This window comes from Tachyglossus aculeatus, chromosome 10, assembly GCF_015852505.1.
Source record: "Tachyglossus aculeatus isolate mTacAcu1 chromosome 10, mTacAcu1.pri, whole genome shotgun sequence".
In the NCBI taxonomy this organism is placed as follows: Eukaryota; Metazoa; Chordata; class Mammalia; order Monotremata; family Tachyglossidae; genus Tachyglossus; species Tachyglossus aculeatus.
The window spans coordinates 32769564-32782191 of NC_052075.1; the positions used below are offsets into that span (position 1 = coordinate 32769564).

The 12628-nt window shown below is 48.1% G+C and overlaps 1 protein-coding gene across 1 annotated transcript; it reads left to right on the forward strand.

Annotated features, from left to right (window-relative positions):
- Positions 1 to 1168: 1168 nt before the first annotated feature.
- LOC119932850 (protein-tyrosine sulfotransferase 1-like) lies at positions 1169 to 2923 on the forward strand. The gene is made up of 2 exons (XM_038751971.1): positions 1169 to 2460; positions 2588 to 2923. The coding sequence occupies exons 1-2, from the start codon at positions 1366 to 1368 to the stop codon at positions 2921 to 2923; spliced, it is 1431 nt and encodes a 476-aa protein (XP_038607899.1). The 5' UTR covers positions 1169 to 1365.
- Positions 2924 to 12628: the final 9705 nt, after the last annotated feature.

Consider the following 12628-nt stretch of genomic DNA (forward strand, 5'->3'; position numbering starts at 1 on the left):
TCAACAGTGATGGAAAGTTTGGTGCGGGAGAGGATTTGGGAAGTAAAATGAGGAGTTTTGGGGAAAGAGTCTGTGACCTCGAGCTAAAGCCTGGGGATTCCAAGGTAGCCACAGTTGGTCAACCAACTCAAAAAGGTGATACAACAGAATCTTCCAGAATCTTCCAAAAAGGGAAAGTTTATCACTACCCGTTCCCAAAGTCATTTCCCTTGTCAAAGCCCAAGCAAGTGGTAGTGGGTGAAGAGCGAAAGTGGTTCCAGGCTTTGCCCAGGTTAATTCAGGCAACAGCTAAAGTTCTCTTTCAGGTTTACTGTGCTCTCAGCAGCCCAAAATTTCATCAGGAGAGGTTCCACCAATGTGGGAAGGGAAAAAAATGAACAAATTTCTTCCGGCAATGTCTCCAAGGTGACCAGTCAATAGAACCAGTTCTGGGAGAAAAAGAGACATACCCGTTTTAATTTAATTTTCCAGGCACTCAGGCTGTCACTCAAGATTATCATTAGTCTAATGATCTGACATTCAATAAACCTCAAACAGCTTTTGGACTTCAGTCCAAAGCTAAAACAACACAGGAATGGCAGGTGACCAGAAAACGTCCAATGGCTCGATCTGGATTGAATAAAAATACAGAGAATGCATATGTTTGTTATATTGTACTTTCCCAAGCACTTTAGTGCAGTGCTCTGCACTAGTGCTCAATAAATATTATTGAAAAGGCGAAATGAGAACCCTCCCCAGGTAGTTTCTGCAGGTCAAAGCCTGAAAGTCCATAGGACTAGGGTACGGTCTGAGTGGAGGACAACTGGATATTTTTAACAGCTAAGTGGCGAAGCCGGAATTCGAACCCACGACCTCTGACTCCCAAGCCCGGGATCTTTCCACTGAACCACACTGCTTCTCTAACTAGAACTAACTCCCCAGACTAGTTTAGTCTAACTCCCCAAACTAGTGCCTGGGGAGGTGGCCTTTACTCACTAGACCTCGGGAAGGTTCAGGTTCCTTCTGGGTGATGATGATAATAATGATAATAGAATATATTTAGTGACTACTAAGCATTTTGGGAAGAGCTGGGATAGAAACAAGGTAATTAGATATGAGACAATCCCTGTTACCTCCCTCCGTCACTCAGAAACTCAAAGAGGTCTGGATTTCGACTCGCCCAAGATCACCCAGCAGCGCACGGTGCTAAGCGCCGGGGAGAGTCCGACAGAACAAAGACCAGAGCAACGGCCAAGCGCGCCTCTTGGGTTTCCGTCCCCGGCCAGATGCGGAGCCCGCGTCCCCACGGCCCAGCCGCGATCTGAGGAGAGCTCCGCGCCGAGGGACCCCGGCGTAGAGTCGGGGGGACTCCCCCGGCCCCCCAAGATGGTCGGCAAAGTCAAGCAGAACCTGCTGCTTGCCTGCCTGGTCATCAGTTCCGCGACGGTGCTGTACCTGGGCCAGCACGCCATGGAGTGCCACCACCGTATGGCGGACCGCGGGCGGGCGAGCCGGGCCCAGGGCCCGCGGGCCCCGCCGGCCACCGGCCCCGGCCCCCGGCCCAACCGGACCACGGCCTACAACAAGGACACACCCCTGATCTTCATCGGCGGCGTCCCCCGCAGTGGGACCACCCTGATGCACGCCATGCTGGACGCCCACCCGGACATCCGCTGCGGCGAGGAGACCCGGGTCATCCCCCGCATACTGGCCGTGAAGCAGATGTGGTCCCGTTCCAGCAAGGAGAAGGTCCGGCTGGACGAGGCCGGGGTCACGGACCGGGTGCTGGACGAGGCCATGCGGGCCTTCCTCCTGGAGATCATCGTCAAGCACGGGGAGCCCGCCCCATTCCTGTGCAACAAGGACCCCTTCGCTCTCAAGTCGCTGACTTACCTGGCCCGCATCTTCCCCAACGCCAAGTTCCTGCTGATGGTGCGGGACGGCCGAGCCTCGGTGCACTCCATGATCTCGCGCAAGGTGACCATCGCCGGCTTTGACCTGGGCAGCTACCGGGACTGCCTGACCAAGTGGAACCGGGCCATCGAGACCATGTACAACCAGTGCGTGGAGGTGGGTTACGAGCGCTACGTGCTGGTGCGCTACGAGCAGCTGGTCCTGCACCCCGAGCGCTGGATGAGGAGCCTCCTCCACTTCCTGGGCATCCGCTGGGACCAGGCCGTCTTGCACCACGAGGAGATGATCGGGAAAGCCGGGGGAGTCTCTCTGTCCAAGGTGGAAAGATCCACGGACCAAGTCGTCAAGCCAGTGAACGCAGGGGCCCTCTCGAAGTGGGTCGGGAAGATCCCCGCGGACGTCCTGCAGGACATGGCCGCCATCGCCCCCATGCTGGCCCGCCTCGGCTACGATCCCTACGCCAACCCGCCCAACTACGGGAAGCCGGATCAAAAAATCCTGGAAAACACAAGGCGGGTCTATAAAGGCAAGTTTCAGCTGCCTGATTTTCTGAAAGAAAAGCTGCAGGTACAGTATCCATTTCCTTCCCTTGGCATTCGAGCCCCGTGGTGAACCGAACCTGACAGTAAAGGAGACAGGTTTAAGCCCCCGGTGACTCACTCATCAAGGGGCCGATCTGCGCTCTGTAAACCAGCCGGTCAGTCGGGGTCCCGGGCCCAGGCCTGTCTCAGGCCCGCACGCTGGACTGGTTTCACGACCCCAGGGCGCTCAGAGAAACTCTAGGACCATGGCGGAGCCCTCTTTATGCCCGCCACTGAGCCGACTGCGGAGAGCTTGTGCCCACGGGTACGGGCTGCCTCGGGATGGGGGCACGTCCACCCTCCCGACTGGGGCTCCCATCAGCTGCCGTCACTGCCATGGCTACAGCCCCCGTTCCCCTCCCTTGACACTCCTGGCCCAAGTGGCTTTTACCGGTCTACGAGAATGCCAGAGGCTCCTTGGCCCTTCTGGAAGCCACAGACGCACATGACAGTACCTTCGTTACATACGGAACGTAGAGAAGCAGCGGGGCCGATGCATAGAACGCAGGCTTGGGAGTCACAGCACCTGTATATATGTATATATGTTTGTATATATTTATTACTCTATTTATTTATTTATTTTACTTGTACATATCTATTCTATTTATTTTATTTTGTTAGTATGTTTGGTTTTGTCTCCCCCTTTTAGACTGTGAGCCCACTGTTGGGTAGGGACTGTCTCTATATGTTGCCAATTTGTACTTCCCAAGCGCTTAGTACAGTGCTCTGCACACAGTAAGCGCTCAATAAATACGATTGATGATGATGATTTACCTGCCCGCACATGCTTGGGACCCTCTGTTCGGTCCTCAGGCCCTCCAACTTAGTCTGGGACCCCCCATCTATGCTTAGTCTTTGTTACTCCGCCCCATCTCCTATTAGCCTGCCTCGGGCATTCAGGCAAATATCTTCTTGATAATAATGACATCTATTAAGTGCTCACTATGTACGAAGCACTGTTCTAAGCACTGGGAAGGTTACAAGGTGATCAGGTTGTCCCACGGGGGGCTCACCGTCTTAATCCCCATTTTGCAGATGAGGTAACTGAGGCCCAGAGAAGTTAAGTAACTTGCCCAAAGTCACACAGCTGACAAGCGGCGGAGCCGGGATTTGAACCCATGACCTCTGACTCCAAAGCCCGTGCTCTTACAGAGCCACGCTAGCCACTTAAAGACCAATTCTTGTGTGAGGAGGTAGAAGCCCGCCCAACAGTTTAGGTGGCTCCAACTCTTTGGGAAGTAGAAAATGAGCACCGGGATTTCTGGGCTGAAGTGGGTGTTCGACTCACCAGCAGTTTCAACGGTGTTAAGAGCAGATGGGCAGTGTCTGCTGCCGCTGCAGAAGGCCCACAGAGACACTCTGTCTCGTGACCAAGGGCTACTCTCCTAATATCACATTGTGTAGTGGTGGCTTTAGGGAAACGGGGTGAGAAAATGTGGAGGGCTCGGCTAAGACTACAGCTGAAGTGCAGGTCTTATTGAGCGACAATGGATCCCTCTACCATTGGTCTCTCAGGAGCAGGGGCTGGGAGCTGTAGTCTGGGAAAACTCTGGACTTCATGATGTTTTCCCTATCCCCTCCTCTGCTCACTACATCTCCGTTCTCCTCCCTCACCCTCGCCCAACACGCTCATCTCCCCTCCAAACCATTGCCACTCCTCATCTTCCCAACACATTTTAGCCTCTTTCAGAGGGTAAAATTTTAGAGGCTGCCTTTTAGAGAAGCAGCGTGGCTCAGTGGAGAGAGCACGGGCTTTGGAGTCAGAGGTCATGGGTTCGAATCCCAGCTCCGCCGCATGTCTGCTGTGTGACCTTGGGCAAGTCACTTAACTTCTCTGAGCCTCAGTTACCTCATCTGTAAAATGGGGATTGACTGTGAGTCCCACGTGGGTCAACCCGATCACGTTGTATTCCCCCCCAGCGCTTAGAACAGTGCTTTGCACATAGTAAGCGCTTAACAAATGCCATTATTATTATTATTATTGTTATTATTATCTCCGTTCTCCTCCCTCACCATCGCCCAACACACTCATCTCCCCTCCAAACCATTTCTAAGCCATTACTAAGCAAGCGCTTAGTACAGTGCTCTGCACATAGTAAGCACTCAATAAATATGATTGATTGATTGATTGATTTCCACTCCTCATCTTCCCAACACATTTTAGCCTCTTTCAGAGGGTAAAATTTTAGAAGCTACCTTTTAGAGAAGCAGCATGGCTCAGTGGAAAGAGCCTGGGCTTTGGAGTCAAAGGTCATGGGTTCAAATCCCAGCTCCACCACTTGTCAGCTGTGTGACTTTGGGCAAGTCACTTAACTTAACCTATATATATATATTTATGTACCTGTATATATGTTTGTACATATTTATTACTCTATTTACTTATTTAACTTGTACATATCTATTCTATTTATTTTATTTTGTTAGTATGTTTGGTTTTGTTCTCTGTCTCCCCCTTCTAGACTGTGAGCCCGCTGTTGGGTAGGGACTGTCTCTATGTGTTGCCGACTTGTACTTCCCAAGCACTTAGTACAGTGCTCTGCACACAGTAAGCACTCAATAAATATGATTGATTGATTGATTGATTCTCTGTGCCTCAGTTATCTCATCTGTAAAAATGGGGATTAAGACTGTGAGACCCCCTTGAGACAACCTGATCACCTTGCAACCTCCCCAGTGCTTAGAACAGTGCTTTGCACATAGTAAGTGCTTAATAAATACCATTATTATTATTATTATTATTTCAGGCAAATCCTGTGTGGCTTGTGGAACTCTTACTTCATCATAGATAGAGCACAGGCGTGGAAGTCATGAGGTTTTAATCCCAGCTCTGTCACCTGTCCGCTGTGTGACCTTGGGCAAGTCCCTTAATTTCTTTGTGCCTCAATTACCTCATCTATAAAATTCATTCAATCATATATATTCAAGGCCCTACTGAGAGCTCAAGGCCCTACTGAGAGCTCACCTCCTCCAGGAGGCCTTCCCAGACTGAGCCCCTTCCTTCCTCTCCCCCTCGTCCCCCTCTCCATCCCCCCCATCTTACCTCCTTCTCTTCCCCACAGCACCTGTATATATGGATATATGTTTGTACATATTTATTACTCTATTTATTTATTTATTTATTTATTTTACTTGTACATATCTATTCTATTTCATTTTGTTAGTATGTTTGGTTTTGTTCTCTGTCTCCCCCTTTTAGACTGTGAGCCCACTATTGGGTAGGGACTGTCTCTATATGTTGCCAATTTGTAATTCCCAAGCGCTTAGTACAGTGCTCTGCACACAGTAAATTCTCAATAAATACGATTGATGATGATGATGATGATATATATTGAGCACTTACTGTGTGCAGAGCACTGTACTAAGTGCTTGGAAAGTACAATTCAGCAATATATAGAGACGGTCCCTACCCAGCAACGGGCTCACAGTTTAGAAGGGGGAGACAGACAGCAAAACAGAACAAGTAGATAATAATAATTTTGGTATTTATCAATCAATCAATCAATCAATTGTATTTATTGAGCGCTTACTATGTGCAGAGCACTGTACTAAGCGCTTGGGAAGTACAAATTGGCATCACATAGAGACAGTCCCTACCCGATAGTGGGCTCACAGTCTAAAAGGGGGAGACAGAGAACAGAACCAAACATACCAACAAAATAAAATAAGTAGGATAGAAATGTACAAGTAAAATAAATAAATAAATAAACAGAGTAATAAATATGTACAACCATATATACATATATACAGGTGCTGTGGGGAAGGGAAGGAGGTAAGACGGGGATGGAGAGGGGTACGAGGGGGAGAGGAAAGAAGGGGCTCAGTCTGGGAAGGCCTCCTGGAAGAGGTGAGCTCTCAGCAGGGCCTTGAAGGGAGGAAGAGAGCTAGCTTGGCGGATGGGCAGAGGGAGGGCATTCCAGGCCCGGGGGATGACGTGGGCCGGGGGTCGACGGCGGGACAGGCGAGAGCGAGGTACAGTGAGGAGATTAGCGGCGGAGGAGCGGAGGGTGCGGGCTGGGCTGGAGAAGGAGAGAAGGGAGGTGAGGTAGGAGGGGGCGAGGTGATGGACAGCCTTGAAGCCCAGGGTGAGGAGTTTCTGCCTGATGCGCAGATTGATCGGTAGCCATTGGAGGTTTTTGAGGAGGGGAGTGATATGTCCAGAGCGTTTCTGGACAAAGATAATCCGGGCAGCAGCATGAAGTATGGATTGAAGTGGAGAGAGACACGAGGATGGGAGATCAGAGAGAAGGCTAGTGCAGTAGTCCAGACGGGATAGGATGAGAGCTTGAATTAGCAGGGTAGCGGTTTGGATGGAGAGGAAAGGGCGGATCTTGGCAATGTTGCGGAGCTGAGACCGGCAGGTTTTGGTGACGGCTTGGACGTGAGGGGTGAATGAGAGAGCGGAGTCGAGGATGACACCAAGGTTGCGGGCTTGTGAGACGGGAAGGATGGTAGTGCCGTCAACAGAGATGGGAAAGTCAGGGAGAGGACAAGGTTTGGGAGGGAAGACAAGGAGCTCAGTCTTCGACATGTTGAGCTTTAGGTGGCGGGCGGACATCCAGATGGAGATGTCCTGAAGGCAGGAGGAGATGCGAGCCTGGAGGGAGGGGGAGAGAGCAGGGGCAGAGATGTAGATCTGGGTGTCATCAGCGTAGAGGTGATAGTTGAAGCCGTGGGAGCGAATGAGGTCACCAAGGGAGTGAGTGTAGATTGAGAACAGAAGGGGACCAAGCACTGAACCTTGGGGAACTCCCACAGTAAGAGGATGGGAGGGGGAGGAGGAGCCTGCAAAAGAGACTGAGAAAGAACGACCGGAGAGATAAGAGGAGAACCAGGAGAGGACAGAGTCTGTGAAGCCAAGGTCAGATAACGTGTTGAGGAGAAGGGGGTGGTCCACAGTGTCAAAGGCAGCTGAGAGGTCGAGGAGGATTAGGACAGAGTATGAGCCGTTGGATTTGGCAAGCAGGAGGTCATTGGTGACCTTTGAGAGGGCAGTTTCCGTGGAATGAAGGGGACGGAAGCCAGACTGGAGGGGGTCGAGGAGAGAGTTGTTGTTGAGGAATTCTAGGCAGCGCGTGTAGACAACTCGTTCAAGTGCTTATTAAGTGCTTACTGTGTGCAAAGCACTGTTCTAAGTGCTGGGGAGGTTACAAGGTGATCAGGTTGTCCCACGGTGGGGGATTGTTAGCCCCATGTGGGACATGGACTATGTCCAACCTGATTAGCTTGTATGCCGGAGCTTAGTATAGCATTTGGCACAAAGTAAGCACTTAACATATACCATTTTCTAAAAAATGTGGGCAGTTCCCATCAGACATCACCTACGTCCCAAGGCTTCTCTCCAGGGTTGGTTTGAAATGTGATCTTTGCACACTGGACCTTTCCTTTCTTCAGGACAGAGCAGGAACCCCCATTGCATTATTATTGAACACATTTCGGGGGGTAAGTGAGTTAAGAGGTTGTCAATTAAAATCCACCTTTTCCATTTTCTGATTTCATCTCAGAGAATTTATCCTGTGGTGATTGACGGTGTGTAGGTAGGGTTGCAGGACATCAGAATGAAATCTCTTGCCCTGGCAAGCATTTCTGCATTTACCAGCTCAGATGGGCGATCATGAATAATCCATCCACTGAATGTATAATAATAATAATAATAATGGCATTTATTAAGCACTTACTATGTGCAAAGCACTGTTCTAAGCGCGGGGAAGGTTACAAGGTGATCAGGTTGTTCCCTGGGGGGGCTCACAGTCTTAATCCCCATTTTACAGATGAGGTAACTGAGGCCCAGAGAAGTTAAGCGACTTGCCCAAAGTCACACAGCTGGCAATTGGTGGAGCCGGGATCAGAGTAACATGCACATTTCTTACAGTTCTCGGGCCCTTCCGTGATTGGAAGGTAATAAATGCTTTCAGTGGGGCGGAGAGCTGACAGTTCATCCTCCCTTCTCTCAAATTTATATCCATTCTATCGTATGTCAAATAATCAGGATCATGTTTAAAACGATTCATGGCTTTGGAACTCGAGGTTCAGGGCAAGTACCCTGATGTTGATGGATGGTGACAATAATATTAATTCACTCGTTCATTCAATCGTATTTATTGAGCGCTTACTATGTGCAGAGCACTGTATTAAGCATTTAGGAGACTCTTGTCTTGTGCAGTTGCGGCATCTCCAACCCATAATGATGCCATGGACGCATTTCTCCCACCTCCACCTGCAATCTTGTAGTGTATCCGCGGAGTTTTTTTTGGTAAAAATAAGAAGTGGTGTACCATTGCCTCCTTCCATGCAGTAAAGTGCTTACTATGTGCAGAGCACTGTACTAAGTGCTCCACCCTCAACTCTCTCCCACGCTGCTACTGCCCAGAGAGAGGAGCATGGTTGTCTAGCAGAAAGAGCATGGGACCCGGAGTCAGAGGACCTGGGTTCAAATCTGAGCTTCTCCACTTGTCCACTGTGTGACCTTGGGCAAGTCACTTAGCTTCTCTGTGCCTCGGTTTCTTTATCTGTTAAATGGGGATTCAATTCAAAACCTGATCTCCCTCCTACATGGATTGTGAGTTTTAACATGAGACGGGGACTGTGTCTGACCTGATTGATTTGTATCTACCTCAGCACTTAAAATAGTGTTTTACACATAGTAAGCACTTAACAAATAGGATGATGATAATAATTTAAAGAGTTTGTGTGCCCACTTCATTTACCCACATTTACTCCCTTATCCTTTCCTCAGAAGGATATCCTTTTATCATTTATTCTCTTATTACATTGTTCTCATCACATTTACTCTCTTATCCTTTCCTCAAAAACGCTATGCCCTCTATCTGTACCCCTTTTCAAAACACTTGTGCCCACTCTTGTCTTCTCCCTGAAAACCATCTTCAACTGCTTGCTCTCTATTGGCTCCTTCCCCTCTGCCTTTAAACACATGCACATCTCCTCTATCCAAACTAACTTTCTCTATATTCCACGGCAGTCTTCAGCTATTGCTCGATCTTCCTGTTCCTATTTAATCAATCAATCAATAGTATTCTTGAACAAACTCTTTGAATAGATTGTATGCAATAGCTTCCTTCACTTCCTCCTTCCAACTCCTTTCTTGATCCTCTACATTCTGGCTTCCTCCCCACTTCCACTCCACTGAAACTGCTCCCACCAATGACTTTCTCCTTGCCAAATATAATAGGGTCTACTCTATCCTAATTGTCCCCAACTTCTTAACAGCCTTTGTCACCTTGAACCACCCTCTTCTCTTGGAAACACTATCTCACCTTGATTTTTATTGACACAGTTCTCTCTTGGTTCCCTTCTTAACTCTCTGATCTCTTGTGCCGATTCTTCCTGCGTTTTTCAACCCATAACTCTAGGCATTCCTCAAAACTCTTTGGTGTACCCTCTTCTGTTTTCACTTTCCACTCACTCCATCTGCTTTCATGGCTTCAGCTACTGGCTCTACTTGAACGACTTCTAAATCTACCTCACCAGCCCAAACTTCTTACCTCTTCTGCTCTTGTATTTCCATTTGTTTCCAGGATATTTTCACAAGCTTGTCCTATTGGCATTTTATGCTCAATATGTCTAAACTGAACTCCTCATTTTCCCCCCCAAATCCTCTCTGCTTCACTTTCCCATCACAGTAGACGGTGATGATAAAGACGATGGTATTTGTTAAGTGTTTATTATGAGTCAAACACTGTTTTAAGCCCTGGCGTAGAAACATGCTAATCAGGTTGGACACAGTCTCTGTTCTGCATGGGGCTCACAGTCTTTATCCCCCTTTTACAGATGAGGTAACTGAGGCACAGAGAAGTTAGATGACTTACTCAAGGTCACACAGCAGACAAGTAGCGGAGCTGGGGGTAGAACCCAGCTCCTTCTGATTCCCAGGCCTGTTCTCTATCACTAGGCCATCTGGCTTAAATGAAACCACTATCCTCCTGTTCTCAGAAACTTGAAACCTTGGCATTATCCTTGACTCCTCGCCCTCTGCCAACTCCCATATCAATCAATCAATGGTATTTATTGAGTGCAGAGCACTGTACTAGGCATTTGGAAGAGTACGATATAGATGTTTTCCCCTGTCCATAATGAGCTTACATCAATCTGTTTCTAAATCCTGTTGATTTTTCTTCCACCAGAGCCGGGATTAGAACACAGGTCCTCTGAACCCTAGGCCCGTGCTCTTTCCACTTATTAAACGGGGCTCTCAGTTTCCCTGGAGATGGGTAAGGTGATTCACAGGCCAACGTCCAGTTCCTTTACTGCCCTTCTTGGCCCAAAGTTGTCTTAAACAAATTGGAGACATTGCCCGGGAAAAATGATGAAACTTTCTCCAGGAGAAATGAAGATATAGGCTCAGAGTTATTTTGGTGATCCCCGGCAAGTTAAAAGAAACGGCGATTTGAAATTAGTGAAAGGGTCAAAAGTAAGAATGCGGGGGGCTATGAGAGCCGCTGGGGCTGGGTTTGTATAGAGCAGTTCTGGAAGGACCTCTAAGCTGTCTGTCAAATCCCGTGACTGTTTCACGGGTTCATCCCCTCATTCCCAGCATGGCCGTACGGTGATGGGGAGCTTCCGAAGCCGTCCTCCACACATCGGGACCCTCCAGGGCAGCATCTTCTCATGGGAAATGGGGAAACTCACAGTCTTTCTCTCAGAAAAAGAGTGACAAAGTTTAGGAGCTCAAGCTAGTGAACATTTAAGATTACTGATGCCTTATCTTCGTGGAAATGAAAATATTTCAGGGAATTCTGCTAACAGCCGTGAGCCGTGTGTAACAAGCCTTCACCGGCTTTAAAAAAGTAGTAAATTTCCATCCTGCCAGAGGGACACTTGGCTGCTGTGTGAATTGAGTGCAGAGCAGAGAGCCGAGAATGTGTGAAATTGAGATCTGGCTCCTGCCGCTGGATTTCCGGCTCTGCCACTTGTCTGCTATGTGACCTTGGGCAAGTCACTTCATTTCTCCATGCCTTAGTTACCTCATCTGTAAAATGGGGTTTGAGACTGTGGACCCAATGTGAGACAGGGACTGTGTCCACCCTGATTTGCTTGTATCCATCTCAATGCTTAGAAGAGACCCTGGCACATAATAAGTGCCTAACAAATACCATTACTACTATTATTATTATTATTATTATTTCCCTGGCAGTTTAGTGCATGCCTCATTCCTCTCTGGCCTCATCTTTCTGACTACTAGATGAGTTTGAACTATCTTGTCTCCTCTGGGCAGTGGCAGGGACATGAGATGATGGGCTCCATCTCTTTAGTTTGACAGGCAGGTAGATATCACTACATGGAACCACGTGAAAAAAAGGTGCCATCAGGTATCAGTATATTGAAAAGCACTATACTGGCACCTACTGTGTTCAGAGCACTGTACCTAATCCCCATTTTAGACATGAGGCAAGTGAGGCACTGAGAAGTGAAATTACTTGCCCAGGGTCACACAGCAGGTAGTTGGCAGGGCCGGGATTAGAACCCAGGCTACTCAGGCTTCCAGCTATGTGCTTTTTCCTCTAGGCCATGCTGCTTCTTCCTTCTCACTTGTTCATGAATTTATCCAGCCCTCTCTTAAACCTGCCAATATTTTGAATTGCATGATTATCCTCACCCCCTGATGAAATGTTTCCTTGTATTTGTTTAGAACCAACCATCCTCATGTTTCAGTGACAGTCCTTCATCTTAGTACAGTGGAATTTGGTGAGCAACAATCCCATGTTTGTCCTCTTGATACCCTTCATCATTTTGTAAATTTCAATCATGTTCCCTCTTAGTCCTTTGTCTTTCTAGGTATATGAGTCATAACCTTTTTTGTTAAATCACTATTTTTATGGTATGCATTAAGCGCATACACTATGTCAAATGTCCAGGTATATAATAAAGACGGTCCTTGTCCCATGAGGGGCACACAGTCTAAATGGACAGAGTTTTGGAAAATAGAAATAAGTGATCAATCCATCCAACGGTGGCATTTATTGTGTCCTTATGTGTGCAAGGCACTGTACTAAGCACTTAAAATAGCACAATATAACAGAGTTAGTAGACATGTTCCTTCCCCACAAGGAGCTTACAGTCTGGAGGGGGAGATAGACGTAAAAATAAATTACAGATCTGTACATAAGTGTTGTGGGGCTGAGGGTTGGGTGAATACACGG